Genomic DNA, 21,691 nt, shown 5'->3' with positions numbered 1-21,691 from the left:
GGCACAGCATAGGACACCCCATCTTTGTAGGTACCTGCAGATAGCATGATATCTGCTGTGATATCATAGCGTGATAAAAAGCATGATAGCATGATAAAGGCATATCATAGCCTAGCTATTTTCGTATGATAGAAGCTGTGAAGCTGAGCTGGTGAGTGCTTTGAAACGAAAAACCACGCAAGCTCATAGCTGGTCATGCAAATCCATGAATCAGCGTTAAGCAAGAGCTGCTGTTGAGAAACTTGATACCACTGTGCCTAGGGATCCTGCTAGAGACAAAAAAAAAGCAAGCTCTTGTTAACTGAGATCTTATTCTCCCCACACTCAAGAGACGCCAACTGTAAGCGATCTTGACGCTTTCGTAGGACCAAACCCACAATGAGCATGGTGCCTTGTTTACCTGTGCAAGCTCAGGTACAGCTTCTGGTTAGGGACTGTGAAAATGAATCCTCACCCTTGGTTCAGCTGTTCAGAATAAGCCCTAGCTTTCAAAGAAAAAAACAGTATGGAAAAATGGACACCAGGAAAAGCCCAAGAGCTGGAAAGGAAGGGGAAGAGCAGAGACCTTCTGCTGCTGGTGGCAAAAGACAAGACGGCGCCATTCATGCCATGGAACTGAGTACTGGTTCCACTGTCCCAGATCACTGGAAAGTGTGTATTATTCATATTATTTCAACATGAGCAATGGGACAGAAAGTCAGTGTAGGAGATACAAATAAGCCACAATCATGCAGATTACTTTTTCTTCCCACAGGACGTTGGCATTAGCTTCTTGGGGTAACCAGTTTGCTTTGCTTTGAGGGAGGGCCAAACTTCACACTCATTGTTTCCAACTCAGCATAACCACCATGGGGCAAGATTCAGTTCAACCACTTCGCTGTTGTACCTGGGCTTTCGTACACCGCCCCTATTTGCTAAGAGGTGGAACAGACATCTTGGTGCCTAATTATACTGCCTTCGGAAGCACTGAGAATGGAAGCAGAAGCCAGCACTGTATGAAGTTTTGCAAAAGCAATTAAGGAGGAACAAGGTTGCTGCTCAACTAATGCAGGATCTTGCTTGCAAGGCAGGGCGGCTCAGCTCCAGCTCATAGCAAAAATGCAGGGCGCAGCCTCTAAAATAATTAATGCACAATCTTAGAGCTCAGAGCCTATCCCAACAAGAGGCTATTCCTACCCATCCTTGAAGGCAATACAGAAAGATTAACATCATTGTTGTCTGAAGCAAAGAAGAATGGTGTACTTTTCTCAAAGGAGTTTTACATACAATTTAAACACAAGATACAGTATATGAAGGACTATAATCTCGACTCTGTTTTTCCACCTGTATTTTTCAAAAGAGGCACTGAGAATTTTAGAGAACCTTGAAAAAATGATTTGCTGAAATAGTTTGTTTGGAATGAAATGCTCTTTAGCAATGATTGTATTTTCTTAAGATGTGCACTGCAGGTATTTCATGTAACCCAGGCTGAAGCATTATAGAATGACAATTTTTACAGTAGAGTTCAAAATCGATTATCAGAATTCATCTACTCAGAATTCAACATTCACCTATATTGCTTTCCCCCCAACACTGAGACCGTATGACAACGTTTCTGTCTAAGTAACACATGCTTATCTTCCCCAAAGTTGGCTTTTCCATTTTATTTTTTTCCTTTTCTCTGGGAGTAGTGACCAAGATACATTTTCTTAGGTAGTGCATGCCTAAGCGTGTGAATCTCTCCTTCTTTGTAATTTTGGGCATACTGACCACAGGCGTGTCCAGAGGGAAGGTCAAAAACACCAAGATGGGGACTGTGACTGCAGCGAAAGCTCTCCCTTTTCAAACCAAAAAAGAGGTGGGGTTTGGATCACTTGGTCGCAGCTGACTTTTTTTTAGACACACACATCGCCCCTGAACTCAGGGCAAGAGATGGTGCAGAAAAGTAGTTACTTAGTGATGCGGACATATTCACCGTTTACGATTCAGATTGAAACGTGTACTGGAAGGCATATTTATGAAATGTACAAAGCATAAGTCTATGTATGATAATAATATCTAGGTAAGAACATTTGGACCACACCATGAAACTCTGATGATGATGGATTTTACTTCATAGCTACCTTTGAAGGCACTCTAGAAAAACATATCAGTCACAGATGTCTATCTCAATTGTAATCCGTCAGTTACAAAGAAGCATGTCATTCTTGGTGAAAGGTACAACTACAATTCCCTTTGCTTAATTAATCTACCAAAGTTTCATTTCCTAGCCAAGATGTAATAATTCAGGCAAAATTGAGTTATTTACCAAAGGATTCCCGCACCCCCTTTCGCAAATCGAAAGCATAGATTTCCAATGAAAAATTGCTCCGGCAACAGGAAACAATGAAAAAATGCTGGCGCACGTATACACGGTTGCAGCCATATTTAAGCCCCGCCTTCTCTTAGCAAGACACAAAGCTAGCATTCAAGATAATAGTTAGGGTTGTCCTTCATAACCAGAGCGGTTTAAGCGAACATTATTGGTGTGTGTGTGCACTTCCAAGACTGGAATCTTCCAGGCAATTTCCACATGAACCCAAAATCTCCATTCATTTTACATTTAAGGCAGTGTTGTCCAAACTTGGCCACTTTAAGATGAGTGGACTTCAACTCCCAGAATTCCCCAGCCAGCCATGCTGGCTGGGGAATTCTGGGAGTTGAAGTCCACTCATCTTAAAGTGGCCAGGTTTGGACAACACTGATTTAAGGGAAAGGCTCCCATGCCAAAAATTGGCTGGAAAGACGGAGATGGATATTCCATGTCAAGGATTGCTTCAGGTGTCCTCCCTCCCCCAATCAACTGATTTTTTTGTAGGTGGTATGTTTTTCTGAATGAACGTCTACAGATTCATTTTTTCCATAGGCTTTCACTGGGTGCAAAACCTTTCTCTCCCTGTTGGTATCCATTCCGAGCCACAATAACAAGGAAATGTGTCTTGTGATGACATGACACCAGCTCTGCCCTTTCCTACTTGCGTTGTGATGTTGCACACGGGGGTGTAAGGGGCAGGGTTTGCATTGCAGCACACATTCTGGCCCTTATCCCCCTCTTGCAAACATTAGCCTTTGGCCTAAATCACCGGCAAATTCATTTTGGGTTGGAGAAGTCTTTTCTTCCTAGCTGAAGTCCATTAGATTCACTTGTCAAGTTGGTTGATCTGCTGCCTTCTCTCATCGCCCTTGTCACATTGTCTCTCCCACTTTGTGTATATGGGTCTATTCCTCTGCTTGCCTCACTCTCTGTCCCTATCACTGTACCCCCTGTTAGTCCCTCTGTCCTCCTCTCTTTGGGAACTATGGAGGGAAAGCACTTCCAACTTTTCATCACCATTGTGATGAACTTCCAACTTACCATCATGACTACCTGCATCTCACGAGTGTTTGTCTTTGGAAAGTCTTTAAAAAGTCAGATGTGCCCCCAAAGTTGCCTAATGTTATATCCTCATATAAATCCTCTTAACGTGCTTTAAAAAATTATTTCCTAATTAAATATGCACAGACCAACCAGAATTCAACTTCAGACTAGAAGAATGTACCTCTTTATTAGCCAACATCAAAGAGCTGGCTAACTCTAAGAGCCGGAAGAGGCCTTCTGTGTCACGGTGTCTGCGTTCTGGAAGTGCCTCCCCTCGGAGACCCATCTGGCTCCCACCCTGATGATGTCCCAAAGGTAATGAAAACTTGGCTATTCTACCTGGCTTTGAGGTAGGATGGTTGGTGTATCCCTGTAAGATTTTTCTTTGTTTATTAAGTATGTTTTTTTTCTTTCAGGCTGCATATCATCTGTTCTTGCTTTTTAAAGTTTAAACTGCCCAGAATGAGATGATCTCTACATTCTTTAAATGAATAAACAATTATATCCCAACCCTAACTTCTACCCCCCCCCCATTCTGAGATCAATGGCACATTAAAATGAACAGTCCACTATAAACACACCTTCCAAGTGGCCACATATTTAAACACAGAAATGTCCAAGCATCTTAGGGGGGTAGTTGTTCAAGTGAGATCTGAGCTGCTGGACACAGTGGTTAAATATGGAAGGTTTAATCAAGTTCCTTATGACAAACGTACTTGTATTTGTGGGACCCCAAAGATAGAGGACATTAGCACATATATTATTTGAATGTGAACTCTATAAGAAAGAGAGAGGTCAATATCTTGGACCGCTAGCTGAACTGAGTGGGGTGTGTGCTTGCTCTGATCTGAATCGAGGGTCTAACTGGGAGGGTGCTGGGTGCAAAGGGAACTGAAAATTACCCCCAGGAAAATTACCGTGCCAATGGCAAGCCTTACAGTGAATAAATACATAGGGTTAGTCCTTTTTTTTCTCTTGCAGCAGCAGCTGCAGGCGTTTCACAAAACATCTGTAAGTAGAGAATGAAAAGCAATTGAAGGAGATGCAGCCAGTCTGTTAAACATATTGAGCCCCGCAAGCACGTTACGAAGGTGGGCAATCTTTTTCTAACCAGTTGATAACAGGCTAACGTGTTTCTACTCAAAGACCACTATCTTGGACTAGAACCGTCAAAGAATCCTACACCTTGCCCAGGGTATGGCTTTGCCCGCATCTCATCACACAGAAAAGACTTCACTAACAGTAGCTCAAGAAAGCAGGCAAAATGTTAAAAATACAGGCTCTTACTTGTTTTGGATCTACTGCCAATATCATTATTTTCATACAACGCTTAGCAGCCCCTTAGCCATTGTGGCTGAAAAAGCTTGCACGTGGCACAAAACTAGCCGGGGTTTCAAGCTTGGAGAATCTTCAGAGCCAGCAACTAGAGCCCATTGTTTTTAACATTCTAGAAGAGTTAGACGGAGAATTGTGTAGCCACGAGACGGCTCTCCTCTGTTCTACAGGTTGCAACGTGTCCTCCCAGTTGCAAATACTCCCCCCCCCCCCCATTTCTGGAAAAGGATAAATTCTGTAGAATAAACCTCAGAGATGCCTAATCTTTGTCCTTCAGACTATTTCCTCCTAGCTGAGAATTCTCAGTTTCTTCCAATAGGTGAAAAATCTTACAAAAAGCCAGAAACGTAGAAGACAAGTCATCTTATATTGGTAACCAAGAAACTAGTCAGCTAGCTGAGTTAGCTAACTAAGAAGTGGAATCCGCTGAGGGAGGGAAAAAGCAAGTATCTATTGCAGGAGAAAATCGGCAAGCAGCATTAAAATGGATATATTCTATTCCCAGGAGGCCTTTATGGAAGACATAAATCCTTTTCTAGGAGACAAAAAGTAACAGTAGGTTCAGAGTAGGGATTTCATGGAAATGTTTCATATTTCACAGAGCAGAGAAAGACAGCCTTTTGGGCTTGCAGGTGTAATGGGCAACTTTCAAAAGTTTGGGGTGCGCATTTGCGGGGTGGCGACTCACCAATCGATTCCCGCAGTTGTGCAGTAACGATTTGGGAGGGGTCCCACTTCCTTCTTCTTCTTGGTGCTTCTCTTTCAGAGAAGGATGCCGGCAGAGACAGTTACAAAAGGAACTCGGCAGAAAACAGACGGCAGAGCCTCTGGATAGAGACGCCAAAGGGGCTTATACAGGGGTGGCAAACCAAGGGGCAGGGCCACATAGGGGCCAACAGTTGGAGCTTCATTTGCCCCACTGAGGCTGCCCCCCTGATTTTCCTGACCATACCTTGAGGGCACCCCTTGACTGGAGAAAACAGCTCCATTTACCTGAATGGGAGGAAACCCTCCTTTGCTCCAAATCAACCTAACCCACTTCAACTGATTTAAGCAGAAGATAATTTAGTTGCCAATAAATGACTATGGAGCAGCTCCCTTCATTAATGGAAAAGGCCCACCACTGGAAAAAATTATGGGGCTGCCCCTCTGCCCGGCAAGGACCCTTGCTGTAACAGGACACAGGGCAAAGGGTGAGTCCCCAAGCCCGTTCGCAGGAGACGCTTCTCCTGAAAACAGGCCAAATTAACATTTTTCAGTTAATGTCAGTAAATAGAGAGACTGTTTCATTCACTTGCAATAAGGGGGAAATTAGCTGATTGGCACTTCTGTCTCTGCCCTGATGCAGTCTTAGAAACTTGTAATAGCACAAATATTTTGTTAGCAAGATAAAGAAAGAGCAATGATCCACCACCTTAATTCTGCTAAGTGACTGCTTGAACTAATAGCCTTTTTGACTGTATGGAGAGCAGAGTTTTTAATAAAAAGAGGACATTTAGGATCAATTGCTTTGTTTATACTGGAAATCGTCTTTTAAAATCTTGAATGCGCTGTAATATTAAAATTGCAACACTGGAACGTTCTATATTGAATCATTTACATACCTAATTACTCCCTTAATAAACTCTATCAGATCATAAAAAATAATCTGAATTTATTATTCCTTGGGAACATTTCCATGGGAGTAAAATATGACTTTACAGTACTTTAACTGCTGCAAAAACATACTCCGGTGCAAAGCAAAAATTTCTGACACAAAACAGATTCATTGTGTCTGATCACTACAGAATATTATAATTGCACTACCAGTGTCTAATGGTGCAATTTAAAAAATGGCATTAAAAACCAAAAAAAAAAAAAGTGGAGTTCTGGGTTCTACTCCTGATTTATCATCTGATAAAAAATTACAAAATTACTTGATGTATATTCTTTACTGGAGCTTTTACCAAGAAGTAGACGGAGTTTATGAGCAGTTCCTGTCCCAAGATATTCATTTTATTGTCCTTGAAAAAACAAAATTTAATTTTCTAATATAATTAACTGAGGCCTAGTCCACAAAGATTATTCAATACTAACAACAACAGTGTCAGTAGAATGCTACTGGGGGTGAGGTGAGGTGGGGTGGGAAAATAGAATCACCATATTCCCTTGAAATATATGAAATTGTTTAATCAGGTACAACATCCAATTTCATCTACTTTAATTTTATGGTTTATTTGTTTATTACAGATATGTGTATTCTGCCCCAATCTCCGTTGGCTGCTTTATATTCTGTTTTTATTTATACGATAAGCCAACCAGTGGAGTCCACGGGGACTGGGAACTGAAACAAGCAAGACCACATCACCACGATCAAAGAGCGGGCAGGACCTAGATTGTGATGCTGCTGTCACAAGATCATACTCAGCTCATCAGCCATTTTCTTGTCGTACCACCCATTCTTGTGTGTTAGAACAGTTTTTCTGCATTGATCCCAATCTGCAGAGTCTCCATTTATGGGCAGTACCCTAACAGAGACACAAGCCCAGCGTGGTGTCTTCCTTACGGGACAGTTTGGCAGAAGCCTTTATGGAGTTGACTTTGTTAACAAAGCTCAGTCCAGGAGTGAAATCCTGAAACACTTTTCCAGCAGATCCCCTATAAGTTGTGTACATGGCGGCAAACATGGAGGCAACTGTTTTTCACAGTTATCTCTGCATACACTTTGCAGGGAGTGCCCTGACAATAAACCCCCATCCAACACAGATAGGACATTTGTGATGGACACCAGATAGGAGAGAGGCCAACACAGAATATAACATCCTTCTCAGCTTCTCCTCTCCAGCTGTGCTCTAAAGTGGGTAAGGCTATGTATATACTGGTATGGAATTAATCTGAAACGGAAGGCTTAGATTTTATAAATTGGGTATGTGGTATCAAAGATTGCTAATTGCTACATTGTGCATTGCATCTTCATTTTACTTATGATTTCTTATGGGATACTTAGGATTCCTATTGTCAAATTTTCACTACAGAAGAATTATTTCCGTTCTTTCATGAATTTTGTCTCATGACTTTTCCTCTGTATGAATATTAATCATCTCACAGTTGAAGCAAGTAGAACTCAAAGCCCATCAGGTTTCAACACAGTAAACTTCTGTCCAGAAGCACATTGTCTGCTGCGTGACTTACCCACAGAATACCCTGGTCCTCACTAATCACTCCGAGTTAGGACACAGAAGAGGTGCATTGTTAGACCTTAACCTAACAATGTGACCGCCATCTTGCCTCTTCTGACCCACACCCCCAAGACACTGCTGGAACCAACAGCAAACTAAACCAACTATCCAAAAGACCACCCGAGTTACCATCACCCTCCAGAAGCCTGCCTAAATAAAATGGGCTTGATGGGTTTATAGAAGTCCAACAACAAAGGGAACACGCATACCTTCACAGCCCAGATCTGCCAAGCATCAGGCCCAGTGTGGGGAAAGCCTGCCCCAGGTCCAAGCTCCCCTCACCTCACGGTAGGTTGAGACCCTAAGCAGCCCTTCTCCTGATGACCCTACAGGATGGGAAGCACCATGTTGAAGGAGGCAGTGCCTCAAATAAGGCAGCACCACACCTCATAGTGCTTCCAGGTTGTCTTCAAAGGTAGCCCCACAAAGAGCAAAACATGATCCTGGACCTCTTGTGGATGGAAAGATTATTTGAATGCTATTCAAACAGTAGCATTCATTAATGTTACTCATTCAAGAATTCCACGATGTTTTTGAGAACTCTCGCTCTTGTCATTATGACTTATGTTTGCCATTCTCTGCCCATTTTCTCATCCTATCTTTCGTCATATAAAATTCAGAGACTTTATAAGACTGTAGCCAACAGACCATGAAAGCAGACTGAACCAATATTATGACAGTAACGCCCTCTAAATGTCACAGTTGCAAATTGATTATTTGGGAAAAAAAATGAAAGTACAAGAATTCATAGTTCTATGAGGACCTAAGAATATTAAAGCAATAGCTGGTATTATCAAATAGACGTTGGGCACTTCAGTGTCTGAGTCCCTTGCTCTGATTCCTTTCTAATTCATCCTACCCACAGTTAATTATAATTATTGATTTAAGGAAGAGTCAGGGGATAAACACCACACACAGGATGTTTAATACAATCAAAGCCAGAGGATTCAAACATTTAATTTAATTTTTTAAATGAATATTCTGCTTTTTCATCTTTAAAGAAAGATGTAAGGGTGGTGTGTTGAGTCAGCTATGATTGGTTGGGTTCACATGACACTTTGTACCAGAAATGAGCAAGCCTACACTGCAGGACCATCATGGAATACAGAACCTACATCTTCTGACATGGCTTCCAGGGTTAGGCTACTGGACTTAATTTGTAGCAGATTTTGTAGTTTCCAACTGGCCAACCTTAACTGGAACACAGAGGAAGAACTGGAACTATAAAATTATGCAGTTTGCCATATTCCCAGATTTCCAAAGATCACACGCAACCGCCTTTTTATTTTCATGAACCCAGATATTCCAGTTCAGCAAAGTTGAGCAGGTCTAAGGTATAAAGCAAAGAGGATTCATTTTGGTCCTCAAACACACAGACACACAACAAAATGGATACAGAATTTGTCTGAAAAAAAAAAAGCTCACTTTTTGCCCCAAATAAAAACAGAAAAAAATCAGTTCATCCTAGAGGAGCTTCAGAGACCCCTTGGTTGAAGAATTTCTGTTTAACGTCAAGTATCAAGAGACTGATGAGTAATAGATTCGATAAATCTATAGACAGAAGGATAGATAAATAATAGATTTTGGGTGAATGCATCTAATATACATACTCGGAAGTGGGTGCAACTCCTGCAAACTCCTTAAACTTAGCAGCAGATTTGTATAAGATTGCAAAGGGGAAAAAAAAAACAGGCAGATCTAACTTTCTATTCATTTGTAAGACTTCCGACCGACCGACCGTCTGCCAGATGTTCCGGAGGAGCCAGCGCTACGCTGGAGGACGCCAAAGCGGAGGGCAGAAAGCGAATCAGCTCAAACCTTCCTCTTACGGTCGTCTCGCGGACTCGGTCCTCCGGCACGGCTCGCCCGAGGACGAACGGCTCCGGCTCCGGCTCCGGCTCCGGCTCCGGCTCCGGCTCCGCTCCCGCCCCAGCCCCAGCCCCAGCCCCAGCCCCAGCCCAAGGCAGGCGCCGCCGGCCCGCAGCTGCGGCCGCGAGCCGCTCACCTGCGCCGCTTGGGGAAAGGGGCGGGAAGGACAGGTGGCGCTCACCTGGAGCAGCGCGCCCCGGCCGGCCTCGCCCACCGGACGCCTTCGCGCTCCTCCTCTCAAAGCACCCCGCGCGCCCCCGCCCGCCTCCTCGCTGCTTTCCGGTTGCTTCCTTTGCACCCAGCTCAGCGAAACTGCCGAGAAACTTTGGACCAGGGATACGGTGTTCAGTGGAGTTCAGCATTTCCGACCAGACTCTTTGCTGGCCGTCCTCGGATCTCGGCCCTGGGGGCACCCCCCGGTTGTCTTCAGGGTCCTAACAACTGGCAGGAGCCGGCTGGGCTCTTCTGCCCCTCAGGCGGCTTTCCGGCCATGCGTCCTAGAGCAGCGGCTCTCGACCTCCGCAACTTTAAGAGAGGTGGACTTCAACCCCCAGAAGTCCCCAGCCAGCCAAGAACCAGTGCAACTTTACGCGAAAATTACGCTGATGCAGGGCCACTTATAGTTATGCCCATCTATTATTATAACTATTCTAATTTTATTCCCAGTAAAGAAGACAGCATTCTTTCCCGTGCCAGTTGCTGAGGAGGGCAGATGCAAGGCGGCGGCCGAGTTTGTTCTCAGGCAGAAACCTGAACTACGCAACCCCTCAGTCTGATTCTGCGTGGCTCCTCATAGGTGTTTAAGCTCTTAATGCTTTCATTAATGCTTAATGCTAACCAGTGAGTCTGCAGAAATACGCTGAACGAACAAACAAACAAAATAAATAAATAAAAGGCCTTGTCTTTTCCCGACCTGAGTAGATGCAGATTTTTTCGAACTACGCCTGTCACACTTCAGATCGGCTGGATTTGAATGCACACTACCTGAGACTACCTTTAAAGAGCACCTGGGAACAAATATAGAGCAGTGTCCCGACATGCCTGGACAGAAAGTTGCCCGGCACACAGGAAGCCCTTTCGTATCACGCCGCCTTCAGCCGTAGCTCGTTCACCCCCGACTGAATGGGAGGCGGATGATGATTTAGAGCCCTAAGTGGGCTCCGGTCGGGATAGCCGAAGGGTCGTTCCATCAATTGCTTTTGAAAGTGGACTGGAAAATACCGGCGCACAGACTAGTGCAGCGCTTGAGGCGTAGGAAAACGGAGCTTCAGCGGCGCTAAGGAGCAGCTTTATTCTCCCAATGAAGATCTTACGCTGGATTCCAAGTCTGCAGGCGGGGGCTGTTTCTATGTATTAGTCGTAAGCACTCATTTACATTGGCTTAGGCCTCATTACCGCTAAGTAAGATGCAAGTGGGTATCATGGGCTACTCTGTGGCGATAGCTATTATGCTCACGATGGGGACTCTTCACTGAGGATTTCTGGTTCTTCCCGCAACGAAGCGCTTCCTCCTGCGCTTTTTGTTCCAAAACTCAAAGGCGTCGCGCAATTACGACCGGCAGCCCCGCTTCAGGACCAGTTCCGTCCCCAACGGATCTGCACGCAAGCCACAACCGTAAGCCGAGTTGCGCGCGAACTCAACGCTTGTGTATTTAACTCGGGTTTTGCTCCCCGTGCTTAGCCACGGGTCGTCCTTAACGCGGGCCCGGCTCCTCTGCCCTCCGCTTCCCGCACAACTGCGATCATTCCCGTACCCAGGGAGGCCGGAGACGTGCGCGCGCGCGAGCGAGCTCTTTTCTGACGCTGCCTTATTGCCCGCAGTCGCGCCCGGCCTCTCGTCGTCCGCACCAAGCCCGCTCCGGAGCCTCCTCAGCCGGGGGCGCCCTCGAGCGCTCGGCCCCGGCTTGGGCCTTCCGGCGCCGCGGCCCTTCCGCGGCACGGCGGAGAGAAGCAAAAGGCTCTCGAGGCGCCGCGTGCCCTTCGCAACCGCCGCCAAACGAGGCGCCGCCCGGGCCCCTCGCGCTGGCATCCGCCTCGCTTCCGCGGCCGGTCCGTCCCCCGGCAGCACTTCGCGCTTCCAAACTCGCGGGCCCCGTTTGCTTTAGGGCCGGCCCCACCGCGCGCAGCGTGACCCCCCCGCCGCTCCGGGAAAGAAGCGCAAGAAGCACGTTCCGGCACCGCGCAGCCACCGTCCGCAGAGGAGACGCGTGCGCGGGGCGCCCTTTTCAAACAGAAAGGGAGGGGGAGGGAAGCCGCTCTCTCCGGATGTGGCGCGAGGCGGAAATGTCGCGCGAGGCCGCCGCCGCCGGGACGCCTGCGCCTGCGCGGGCGCGGGGAGGATGAAGCTCTTGGAGAAATTGCCGGCGGCCGAGGCGGCGAAGGTGAGCGGGGGTGGGGTGGGGTGGGGTGGGGTGAGGTGAGGGGCGTGCCCGGCCAGGACCCGGATCGCCGCAGCGCCTGCCCTCCCCGCACGCCCCCTCTGGGACCTCTCCCCTCGCTCCGGGCGCGGCACGCTCGGAACTAGCCGCACATGCGCAGAGCAGTTCGCGCGGGCGAGCTGCCCTGCACATGCGCGGTAGGACGCCATACCTGGTCTCTCCCTGGAAGGTCAACCTGGGTCTGCAGCCCTGGGTAGGAGCATCCCCTGCTTTACAGGCTGGCATCTGGATCCCCCTGGCCTTTTGGAGGGGTGCGGTTGGCCTGCCCCACTTTTGCCTTTGCAGCAGCGCTCCTGGGCACAAGGGCCGTTCACACAACACGCGGGTGCTGGTTACGGGATGGACCCAAACTCTGGTTTTGCCCAACACGCTCAATTGTGGACATGCACAGTTCATGCAACGTATCCATCCGTGAGATTGCTGACTGAGGTTAATAGTAGCCAAGCTCAGGGTGTAATAATAAGAACAAAAGCTAATAATAACAACAACAACAAAAAAGAAATAGCCATTTTTTCTGAGTTCTTCGTGGCTTACGTGGCCCCTTCCATCTCTGTATCATTAATGACTCTTATTCTGTTCTTTCCAGTCTTTCCTTCCTAGCCCTCAGTTGCTTGGCATAACAAAAAATACATTTGGAAGGAAAGCTAATGTTTTATTTATATCTTTCTATCAAACGTGTAGAGCTGCCCACCAGCTCTTATGTGCCGCCCTTTCCGGTATCTCTTGGTGGTTAACAAGCTTGTGCACAGAACGTGTAAAAGATCCGGGTAACGAGGAAGGCCGTAAACTCTTGTGAGGGGGCCGACCTGCTCCAACGGCGTTTTATTCCACGGGATGGGCCAAGGAGGTGGTTGATGATAAACATGTTCGTGGTGGGGCCTGCACAGCTTACCGAATTTGATACTGATTTAGGACATTGATTGGGGGCTGCCCTGGATGAGGCTTTAAAGATTGGTACTAATTATTTTGTTGTAACTCTGATTACCACTGGAAACTGACTGCCATATTTTTTTGTGTGTGCTTTTATAGTTATTTTTACTTGTAATTCTTTTTTATGTATTTGTTCTTTTGAATTCTACGCCGCCCAGAGGCACTTTACATGAGATGGGTGGCTATATCAATATGATTATTATTAATAATATAATATTTTTGCATGGGTCACTTTTTGCCCTTCCATTATTGCCTCCTCTTGGGGGCAATAAATAGGATTTTCCAGACATTTTCCTAATACTGAATGGTTCATTAAAAGTGGAGTAGCATCTTTCTTGCTTTGTCTTCTGTATATTTGGGTTCACTCTTACATATGGAAGGGCTAGAAAGAGATGCACCCAGCATATGGACTTGTGCATGTACAGAACAGATGATCTCCAAAGGTTACAGATCACTTTTTTTATTCAGGGAAGCTTTGATTGGGATTTGCTAACCTGAGCAAAATTGCCTTGCCTTTCTGGAAAAGAAAACACAGTTAGAAGCTCTAGAGGAGCCTGTCTTTATTTTTAATTAATTATTTTATTACAGGCTCAGGAGTGGCTATCTTGTTGATTTAAAAGTCATCCAACACTGAACAATAAAATAAATTTGCTATTGTTGCTTATGATTATGATTGTTGTGGAATTATTATGAACGGAAACAAAAAGAAGAGTGACTCATGCATTACTTCCACTGAGTCATGACAGTTAAGAAATCATGTCAAGTCTTGTTTTTAATTTCTTCCAGTTCCTTCACAAAGTCATTGATGGGCTGTGTGGCCATGCCTTCCCTCGCTATCCAGACTACAGCACTATTTGGAATTTGACAGAATGGATGGAGGTTCTAGAACAAACTGCATCATACTTCAGGAGAACAGTTGGAAAAGATCTTTCTGATGAAGAGGTATAAATGCCTGTGGCTTTAAAAAGGGAGACTTAATTCTGCTGGTTAGGTCAAAATTATTTAATAGAAAAAACTTATTAGGAACGTTATAAGCAAAGCTTTGTATGTGGAGGAGAACTTAGTTGGCTGGAGTTCTTGTCTTTGGAGATGGGGGTTCAGTGCAAGACCTGCTTGGAGATCCACCTGCCTATGTTTAAAAGCGGCTGATTTTTTCCCCTTCATTCATTTCAGTAGATTATATGGGCTTCTGAGATGAGTTTGCTCTTCATTTGTTTTAAAGCGAAGGAATCTTTTAGCTAAGAATTCCCTTCTTGTCTAGTCTCTCTGGAAAAATAGCAGTTAAATGACCCCAGTGCTGTTCCTGGAGGAAAGCAGATAGATGCATAAGGAATAAACATATAAATATAAACCTTTCAAGGATTTAAGAACAAAAACAAGAAAGCAGCAAGTGGGTAGCGTTTGTCTTTCTATTGTTAAACCGTAAGCCCATATTATCTCACCATCGCTATAAATGACCTGGGAATGTTGCAGGGGCTTGATAATAATCGAGCTGAAGCAACTCTGGGCCCGTGCCTTTTGGTGGGGAGAGCGACGCACGTCGTTAATTTTCTACAGTTGAAATCCTTGGGGTGACGCTCCCCTCTTTTGGGACCCTCTGAGTGACAGCTTTGAAGAACGGGACTAAGCGAAAGCAAGAGCGCAGTGCGAGATCTCACGTAGAACACATGAATATTTGCAGCAGGTCAGCTGCCTGCTCCTTCGAGCGGTGAGAGCAGTTCCAGGCAAAGGTGGTGCGTGAGTGTTTCCCAACTGCACCAGAGTAGTTTAGTTTTATTGGATTACAGCGGTGCCCATTTGATCTTTGCTCTTTTACAGCTAATTACTGTCTCGTCTTTGTAGGCTGTTTCACCATTGACCGAGTTAAATTCCGACACTCAGAGAGCAGTGCTGACTTGCTTGAAAGGCAGGAGACCCGACATCAGGCATGCCCTGATTGAAAAAACAAATGCCATTTGCTCTACGCAGCTCCTGAATTTTGACTGGCAGCTAAAGGTGAGACTCGCATTTCCGTTCTCGTCTGTATAATGTTTAAGGAATCCAAGAGTCTGAGAGCAGAGAAGATGGGAGATCAGCTGAGGATTGTCATGTAAAAGCTTCCGAAGCAGAGTTCAGCAAAAGAAAGATCCTTTCTCCATCCCCAAATTATATAGCTGAAGTGCTTTTCGTTTAACTTGGGAACTTCTACGCCTCCTTCTAAGTCTGAAGGCCAAGCGTGGAAATCACGTTGCATGCCGGTCAGGATGTGGCATGAGACTGAACGTTTCACATTGGTGCAGTTCAGTAGGTGGCTGAATAACTCACTGTGCAGGGTCTGAATGCAATAGAAACCCTGCCAGATGGGATTTGGGGAAGGGAGTTCCTGAATTCCACAGCAGGGATTCAGGAAAAGTGACATTTATTATTACTGACCCATTTGCATCAGCTAACTGAAATTCTTTACACAATCTGGCTAAGGCTTACAATGTAGGTATCAGTGGAAGACAAATAGAAGAAAGCAGAGAGATATCAAAGAAGGTTGAATATTCAGAGGAGTAGACAAGCACTGGGCCTTCATAAAAATGAACAGTTGTTGGTAAATATTTTCCACTGCATATATATTAACTAGGTAAAATCAGATGTAAAAATATTAATTAGCAAGGTAAGTAACGGCTGCTCTGTATTGGGACAATAATCCTGCTTTTCAGACAAGCAACCCTTTCTGAAGTCTAAAGTTACCATATCTGGGCTGCAAAAATCCAGATGACCACTAAACGGTGACAGAAAGATACGTTATACTTTAATTCTCTGCAATCATCTGGTGGTGGTTTGGATTTTTGAAGCTCAGATACGCGTGGCTATTAAGTCTTATTGTGCTTGGCAGCTAGTGATGAAAAGCAATCACTGCTGTATCTTTCTGTGAATGTTTTTCAGCAAGTAATCAAATCAAATCTTTATTACGGTCATAGACCAGCAAACTTCAGCAAGTAAATATGCATTATCTGATAAAATGAATTAGTCACATTAATAGTTACAGTGAGTAGTGAAACTGGGCAATTTTATGTAGCTATTCAAAAAGAAAGTCCATCAAGTCTAATGGTTCTTACTTCTGTGTGGGTGATAAAGGATTTCTGCCTGAAAATTGCAATTGGCTTTACTCTGTTCTGACTACTGAATATACATTGCTTTTTGGACATAGTAAAGTGTTTTATATTTCAGTGTCTTCTTTTTGCCTTAAAAGTAAGATGTGTTAAGGTGCATATTTTTAACTTTTCCTTCAAAGAAATTTTAGATGCACAACCCGATGCGTCTTTATTCAGAAATAAAAATTATGAGCCGTGATACGTAATATCTCTGTAGGTGGATGTTAGGGTGGATTAGATGCTGTGTTGATTTCTTTTTCCCCTAATACGGTATTTAAGTTCGGATACATTGGACTATGGGGAAAAAAGGGGATATGTAGCATGTCCATTATTATAGCATACTAATTTACTTTTGTTTTCATAAATAATATCACAAAATGTACAAAGGTACCACATAGGCCATCCATGGGTACTTTTAATTTTACCTGGGTATCCAGAGTGCAAAAGGAAAGAGAAGATTTTGCATTTGAGGAACAGCTGCAACAGCTGTTTGTCACCATGAACCTGGTCTGGAAAGAAAAACGAGGAGAAGGAAGTAGTACAGTTTCTGGTGGCGGAGGTGCAGAAAAATGTGACCATAAAATTCGATGTGCTAAAAATAACAGTGATAATAACAAAAATAGCTTATAGCTTCTTGATGAAATTTGGTAAATTGGAACACGTGAATATGTAATACTGTATGATGCAAATATATCCTCTGCTAGTAACAAAGTGAAATGAAATATCACCTATAAGAATCTGTTTCATCTGAAGGTACATAGGAGGAAAACCTTGTTCAACTGAAAACAATCCAGATGTGCTCACCTGGAATAATTCCCAACCTGCCGTTCCAACCCATCCGGAAAGGGGCATGTTGAGGAAAGACTGTACTGTACTGGGCAGTGCAGGAATGATCTATTTAATATATTGAGCATGGTTGTTATGCCTGTGAATGTCTTCCTTGGGAGGCCTTTTAAAAATTCTTTCAGCTAAAAGATAAATAGGAAATCTAGCATCATCTTGATTTTCAGGAACATCCCTATGCCCCATAAAGGTTCAGCTGGCATTCTTAGATTGCAGCTTTGTTTGAAATTGTACCCACCTTTTCAGGCAAGCCCCCCAAAATAATAGGGAGTGTCACAGGTGGCTAGAAAGGATGGCCTTAACATTGAGCTTTCAGGAAAATGAATATTTTGTAACCGGCCATGTCCAAATGGACAGCCATTTTGTGAATGCACCTGCAACATGTTCCTAAGATTCCATATGTGAAATCTCCTCTGAGATTTGTCCTGTAAGTGTGATCTGGTGTAGGACCGTCTCACCCTCTAGCAGTGTAGTAGTTAGTAGGTCGTTGTTTTTCTAATAAACGCACGCCAGCACTTCTGATTTTCCCTGAATTTATATGGCTTGCGGACTAGCATTTCCTTGTTTGTTTAAGGAAGAAATCTAAAAAATGATAGAAAAGGATGAGTCCTGTGATAGTAGCTTTGTCAACCCTGAGGAGAACAGTACAACCAGTAGTTTGCAGAACATCTGGCTGCAAAGTAATCATTTGTTCAGAAGAATAATTGCCGTTATGTGTTTTTAGTTGCTTAATGGTGGTAGCATTACCTGTACTCTTTCTAGAAGCTTGTATATAAATTTCATTTTTAAAAAAACTTAGTGGAAATCTGTATTTTGCAGAATTGAAAAACCACTCGGAATTATATATAGCCTCTTGAAAAGCTAGTAATTTCCCCTTTCCCTTAGACTTAGTTATATCTCCAGTATTATGTTCCTCATTTATGACTAGAATTAAAGGCAGTTCACACTGATTCACGCTTTGATTCTGCTTGGAATATGATCTACAGCTGAGGTTGGTACTGAAGGATACAGGAGGCATCGGCACAACATACTTAAACTCAGAAAAAAGAGGAGCTGTTCCAAATTTCATGTTTTCTTTCTGAGTGCAAATGAGGGTTCCCATTTACACACAGCCTCTGTTCCTTTCAGCTATCATGGTATAAAGTTAAAAAGAAGAAAAGTATTGCCAAGTGTTTTCTTCCATGAATTCTGATAAAAAGCTGGTCTTAATTGCGTTTTGTTCTGCTTCCCTATACAGCTTGCGCTTTCCAGCGATAAGTTGTCCATGCTCCAGATGCCACTTTTAAACCTTGATCTGGATCTGTCTAACAGTGGTGACGTCAAGTTGGTCTCTGTTGAAATGAATAAAGAAGAGTTACAGACTCTAATAAGTTCACTGGAAGCGGCAAACAAGGTGCGTCGTCTTGCTTAAAACATGGAATGGCCAGATTGGTTCCTCTGGCGAATCTAGGGATGCTTGTAATTGCAAACTTTTTGCCTGCCTTTTTGCAGATACCATTGTACAGCTGGGCTGTGCAGGGCATTCAGGAGTGCTTTCCAAAGCACATTGCACACCGCACATTGCACAAGCACAGCATCCTTTCTTGAATCATGAAAACTGCTCCATCTTCCAGATGACCCAGAAGAGCTGCTTCAAAGATGGTGCCCAACCCTGTGAATGTGTCAGTGCACGCCCAGACATGTTGCCGGTGGCTCCTATTTCCACAGCCCTGTTGCCCAATGAGTACTGTATCTTTGCTGGGATAGACTTTGGATAAGATATAGTAGAAAATATAGTAGAAGATTTTTTTAAAAAATTGTTTTCTGTTTATAAGGAAGTCCAACCTGTGCTCTATATTCTGCCATAGTGTAGGGTACCAAAGACCAATGGAATTGGGTTTTCCTGATTCTAAAGAAGAGTATCTTGGCAGCATGAAAGGTCCAACCTACCAGCAGATACAGGATGCTTGTTTCACCTACAACTGGGTGACAATTCTAATTTTGATTGAAATTACTTTTCTGCTCATGTGGCTGTCCCATTTTTACTCTTATTTGATCTTTGGGGATGTTCAAGAGATACTTTTGTTTCATTAGGCAAATGAAAGTTTACCCTTTTTCTTATGGGAGAAGATTGTTAGCCAGTCCCATAACTGTATGGAAACTGTTGGGATTTTCATGGTCTGGCTTGGTTGAGAAGATATAAGGGCAGTAATGTGTACACAGTAAAGTTTAAAATATTATGGAATATTTGAATAAGCTGTTGTCATTTAATGGTTTCTACCTTTTTGATTCCTTGAAGGTTGTTTTACAGCTGAAATGATTCCAAGCAACCTCAGAGCCTCCCAGTGATGAAAAACAGGACATTTATTCTAAAATACAAAAGGAAATGTTTTTCTGAGAGACTAAGGTCAGCACATAAAAGAAGATGAGAATTGCAAGCTTACCAAGAATCTTACTGCTAATCTGCTTCAGACCAACATTAATTAAGTACATTTAGGCTAAGTTGCAGAAATGTGCAGTGGAACAAAGCTTTCTTGGATTGTTACACTATGTCTGAAAAGTTTTGAAGAACTGAAATTCTGAAGAACTGAAGGTGCTGAAAATTCACTGGACATCATCTTACATTAGCAGAAGTTGTGTCAAATTATTTAGTGTGAAATTTCCTTTTCCAATTTGCTTGGGATTTATTTTAAAAAGTCACATATTAGGATTACCATGTGATTGTCATACTTAAAAGCAAAATACTTGTTTCTCAATTGCAATGTTTTCTAGTCCAAACTGAGCTCTTTCCTCAAATACAAAGGAGCATGCCCACTTAATTAAGTATATCAGATTGAAGGTGGCATTAGGAGCACTCCCATCCATGTCAAGTAGACTTTTGACATTAGAGTAATGTGGGAGAAATCAGTAAATATTTTTATAGCTGGGTTATCTGAAATGAATGGAACATAAGATATTGAGTATATGACAGAATTGATACAGTGTTGTATCTTAGCCCTATCTGATTAGACCATTCAGCCAACTCAAGATTTATTATTCTATTTCTGGGTAGATCAAATTTAGATGTGTTCTTTTGGTTATGAGATACTTTAAGTTTGAATTACAGAGTAGCAACAAAACAATTATTACAAAATCCAAGCCCACATAACAGCCCTTGCTATTATTAAATCCAAGCTTACATAATTCTACTTGTAGAAATGTAAATGTTCACATACTTTTCCCTCCTGAAAGCAAAATGCAGTATATGTTTGTATAAGTCTATAAATAAACTACTTAAATGAAGACTTTCAAACAATTTGTCTCTTGTTTTACATGGAGATGTTTTGTCTTTTTGCTAGGCTAGTGAAGAACAAATCCATCTGTTATCGTAATTACTAAAATCAGTTTGTCCAGGGCCTGACTTGACTAAGCATTTGAAGATGGTTGGAGGAGGTTCTGAAAAGCTGGGTGTTGGACAATAGCAATCACGGTTTCGCTTTCTAGGCCTGTCTTTGGTGATACTACGATTTCTCTAGCCTTTTATGGTAGCTAGATGCATGCTCTTTGTATTGAGAATTAACAATACAGTATATTCAAAATATAAGAGAGTTGAAATGGAGTTGCAGGAAAAACAAGAACTGGAACCACAAGTGGAATTAGAAAAAAGGAAGACCCTAAATAATTTTAAACTCTTTCTGTGAACAGTAATGATCTGGGCTAGTACTTTACTAAAGAATTTTTTTTTATAATAACTTTATTAAATTAAAAAAAAACCCAGGTAAAAACGAACAAGGACTAATAAGAATAGAAAAGAGAAAGAAAGAAAGCGAAATGCAGAAACAGAAAAGCAGAAATATAAATAAAAGAACGATTTTCGACTTCCTTTACAGCAGAAATAAGTGAAACATACATTAAACTCTTACTCCAAGATTTCAACTTAACATCCATTTTTTCTATAATCTATTAATTTTACTAGTTATCAAATCCATATATTATAATTTCATTTTTTTCTGTTTCCTGCAAAAAGTCCAAAAGGGGATTCCAAATAACATTAAAATTATCCAATGACTTTTCTCTAATCAAAGCTGTCAATTTTGCCATCTCAGCCAGCACAAACAACTTTACCATCCATTCTTCCATCATAAGTAATATTGAGTCTTTCCACCTTCGAGCATATAAAAGCCTCACTGCAGTTATCATATATAAAAACGAAGGTCTGTCAGATTTTTCCAATTGTTTATCCATCAGCCCCAAAAGAAACGTCTGTGGTTTTGATTGTATATTCATCTTCAAAATTTTCTGAATTAATTTATGTATCTGAGTCAAAAATTTTTTAGCTTTATTACATATCCAACAAAGATGATAGTCCTTCCTTGTTCACATTTCCAATATATATCTGAAGTCCCTTTATACATTTTTAACAACCTTTCCAGTGACAGATACCATCAATACATCATTTTATGAAAAATATCTTTAAAATTATAACATAATGTAAATTTCAACCCTTTCTTCCACATATTTTCCCATAGTTCCATTTGTATCCAAAAGCTTTAGCCCATTTAATCATATAGTCTTTAACTCGTTCATCTGTTTCAAATCTCA

General features: G+C 42.9%; 2 protein-coding genes across 10 annotated transcripts in view; one reads left to right on the top strand and one right to left on the bottom strand.

Moving 5' to 3' along the window:
• Window positions 1–12,023, bottom strand: part of ATP10D (ATPase phospholipid transporting 10D (putative)) — a 60,571-nt gene extending 48,548 nt beyond the window's left edge. Inside the window, exon 1 of one of the 6 annotated variants that reach the window (XM_088131196.1) lies at window positions 9,540–12,023. The gene's annotated coding sequence lies outside the window, so the exon portion shown is untranslated. Of the gene's footprint in view, window positions 1–400; window positions 2,564–9,539 lie in introns of those variants that run through there. The other 5 variants (XM_088131197.1, XM_088131198.1, XM_088131199.1 and 2 more) reach the window with 5 other exon arrangements.
• On the top strand, window positions 12,021–20,405 carry COMMD8 (COMM domain containing 8). 4 transcript variants are annotated; one of them, XR_015794181.1, is made up of 6 exons: window positions 12,021–12,179; window positions 13,953–14,108; window positions 15,009–15,161; window positions 18,369–18,524; window positions 18,623–18,854; window positions 19,410–20,405. XR_015794181.1 is itself a non-coding variant. In XM_088131206.1 (5 exons), exons 1-5 carry the CDS (start codon window positions 12,138–12,140, stop codon window positions 19,428–19,430), a joined length of 528 nt encoding a protein of 175 aa, XP_087987332.1. In that variant the 5' UTR covers window positions 12,021–12,137; the 3' UTR covers window positions 19,431–20,405. The 4 variants fall into 4 exon arrangements, 2 of the variants coding, with proteins under 2 accessions (XP_087987332.1, XP_087987331.1); XR_003085985.2 differs by lacking the exon at window positions 12,021–12,179 and adding an exon at window positions 12,328–12,429; XM_088131206.1 differs by lacking the exon at window positions 18,623–18,854.
• The last annotated feature ends 1,286 nt before the right edge of the window (window positions 20,406–21,691 follow it).

Source organism: Python bivittatus, unplaced genomic scaffold, assembly GCF_059951505.1.
Source record: "Python bivittatus isolate LINGU-HERP-01145 unplaced genomic scaffold, Pbiv_v1 ctg000970_np1212, whole genome shotgun sequence".
Lineage (NCBI taxonomy): Eukaryota > Metazoa > Chordata > Lepidosauria > Squamata > Pythonidae > Python > Python bivittatus.
Note: the sequence above shows the minus strand (reverse complement) of the source record. Positions and strands in the feature narration are given on the sequence as shown.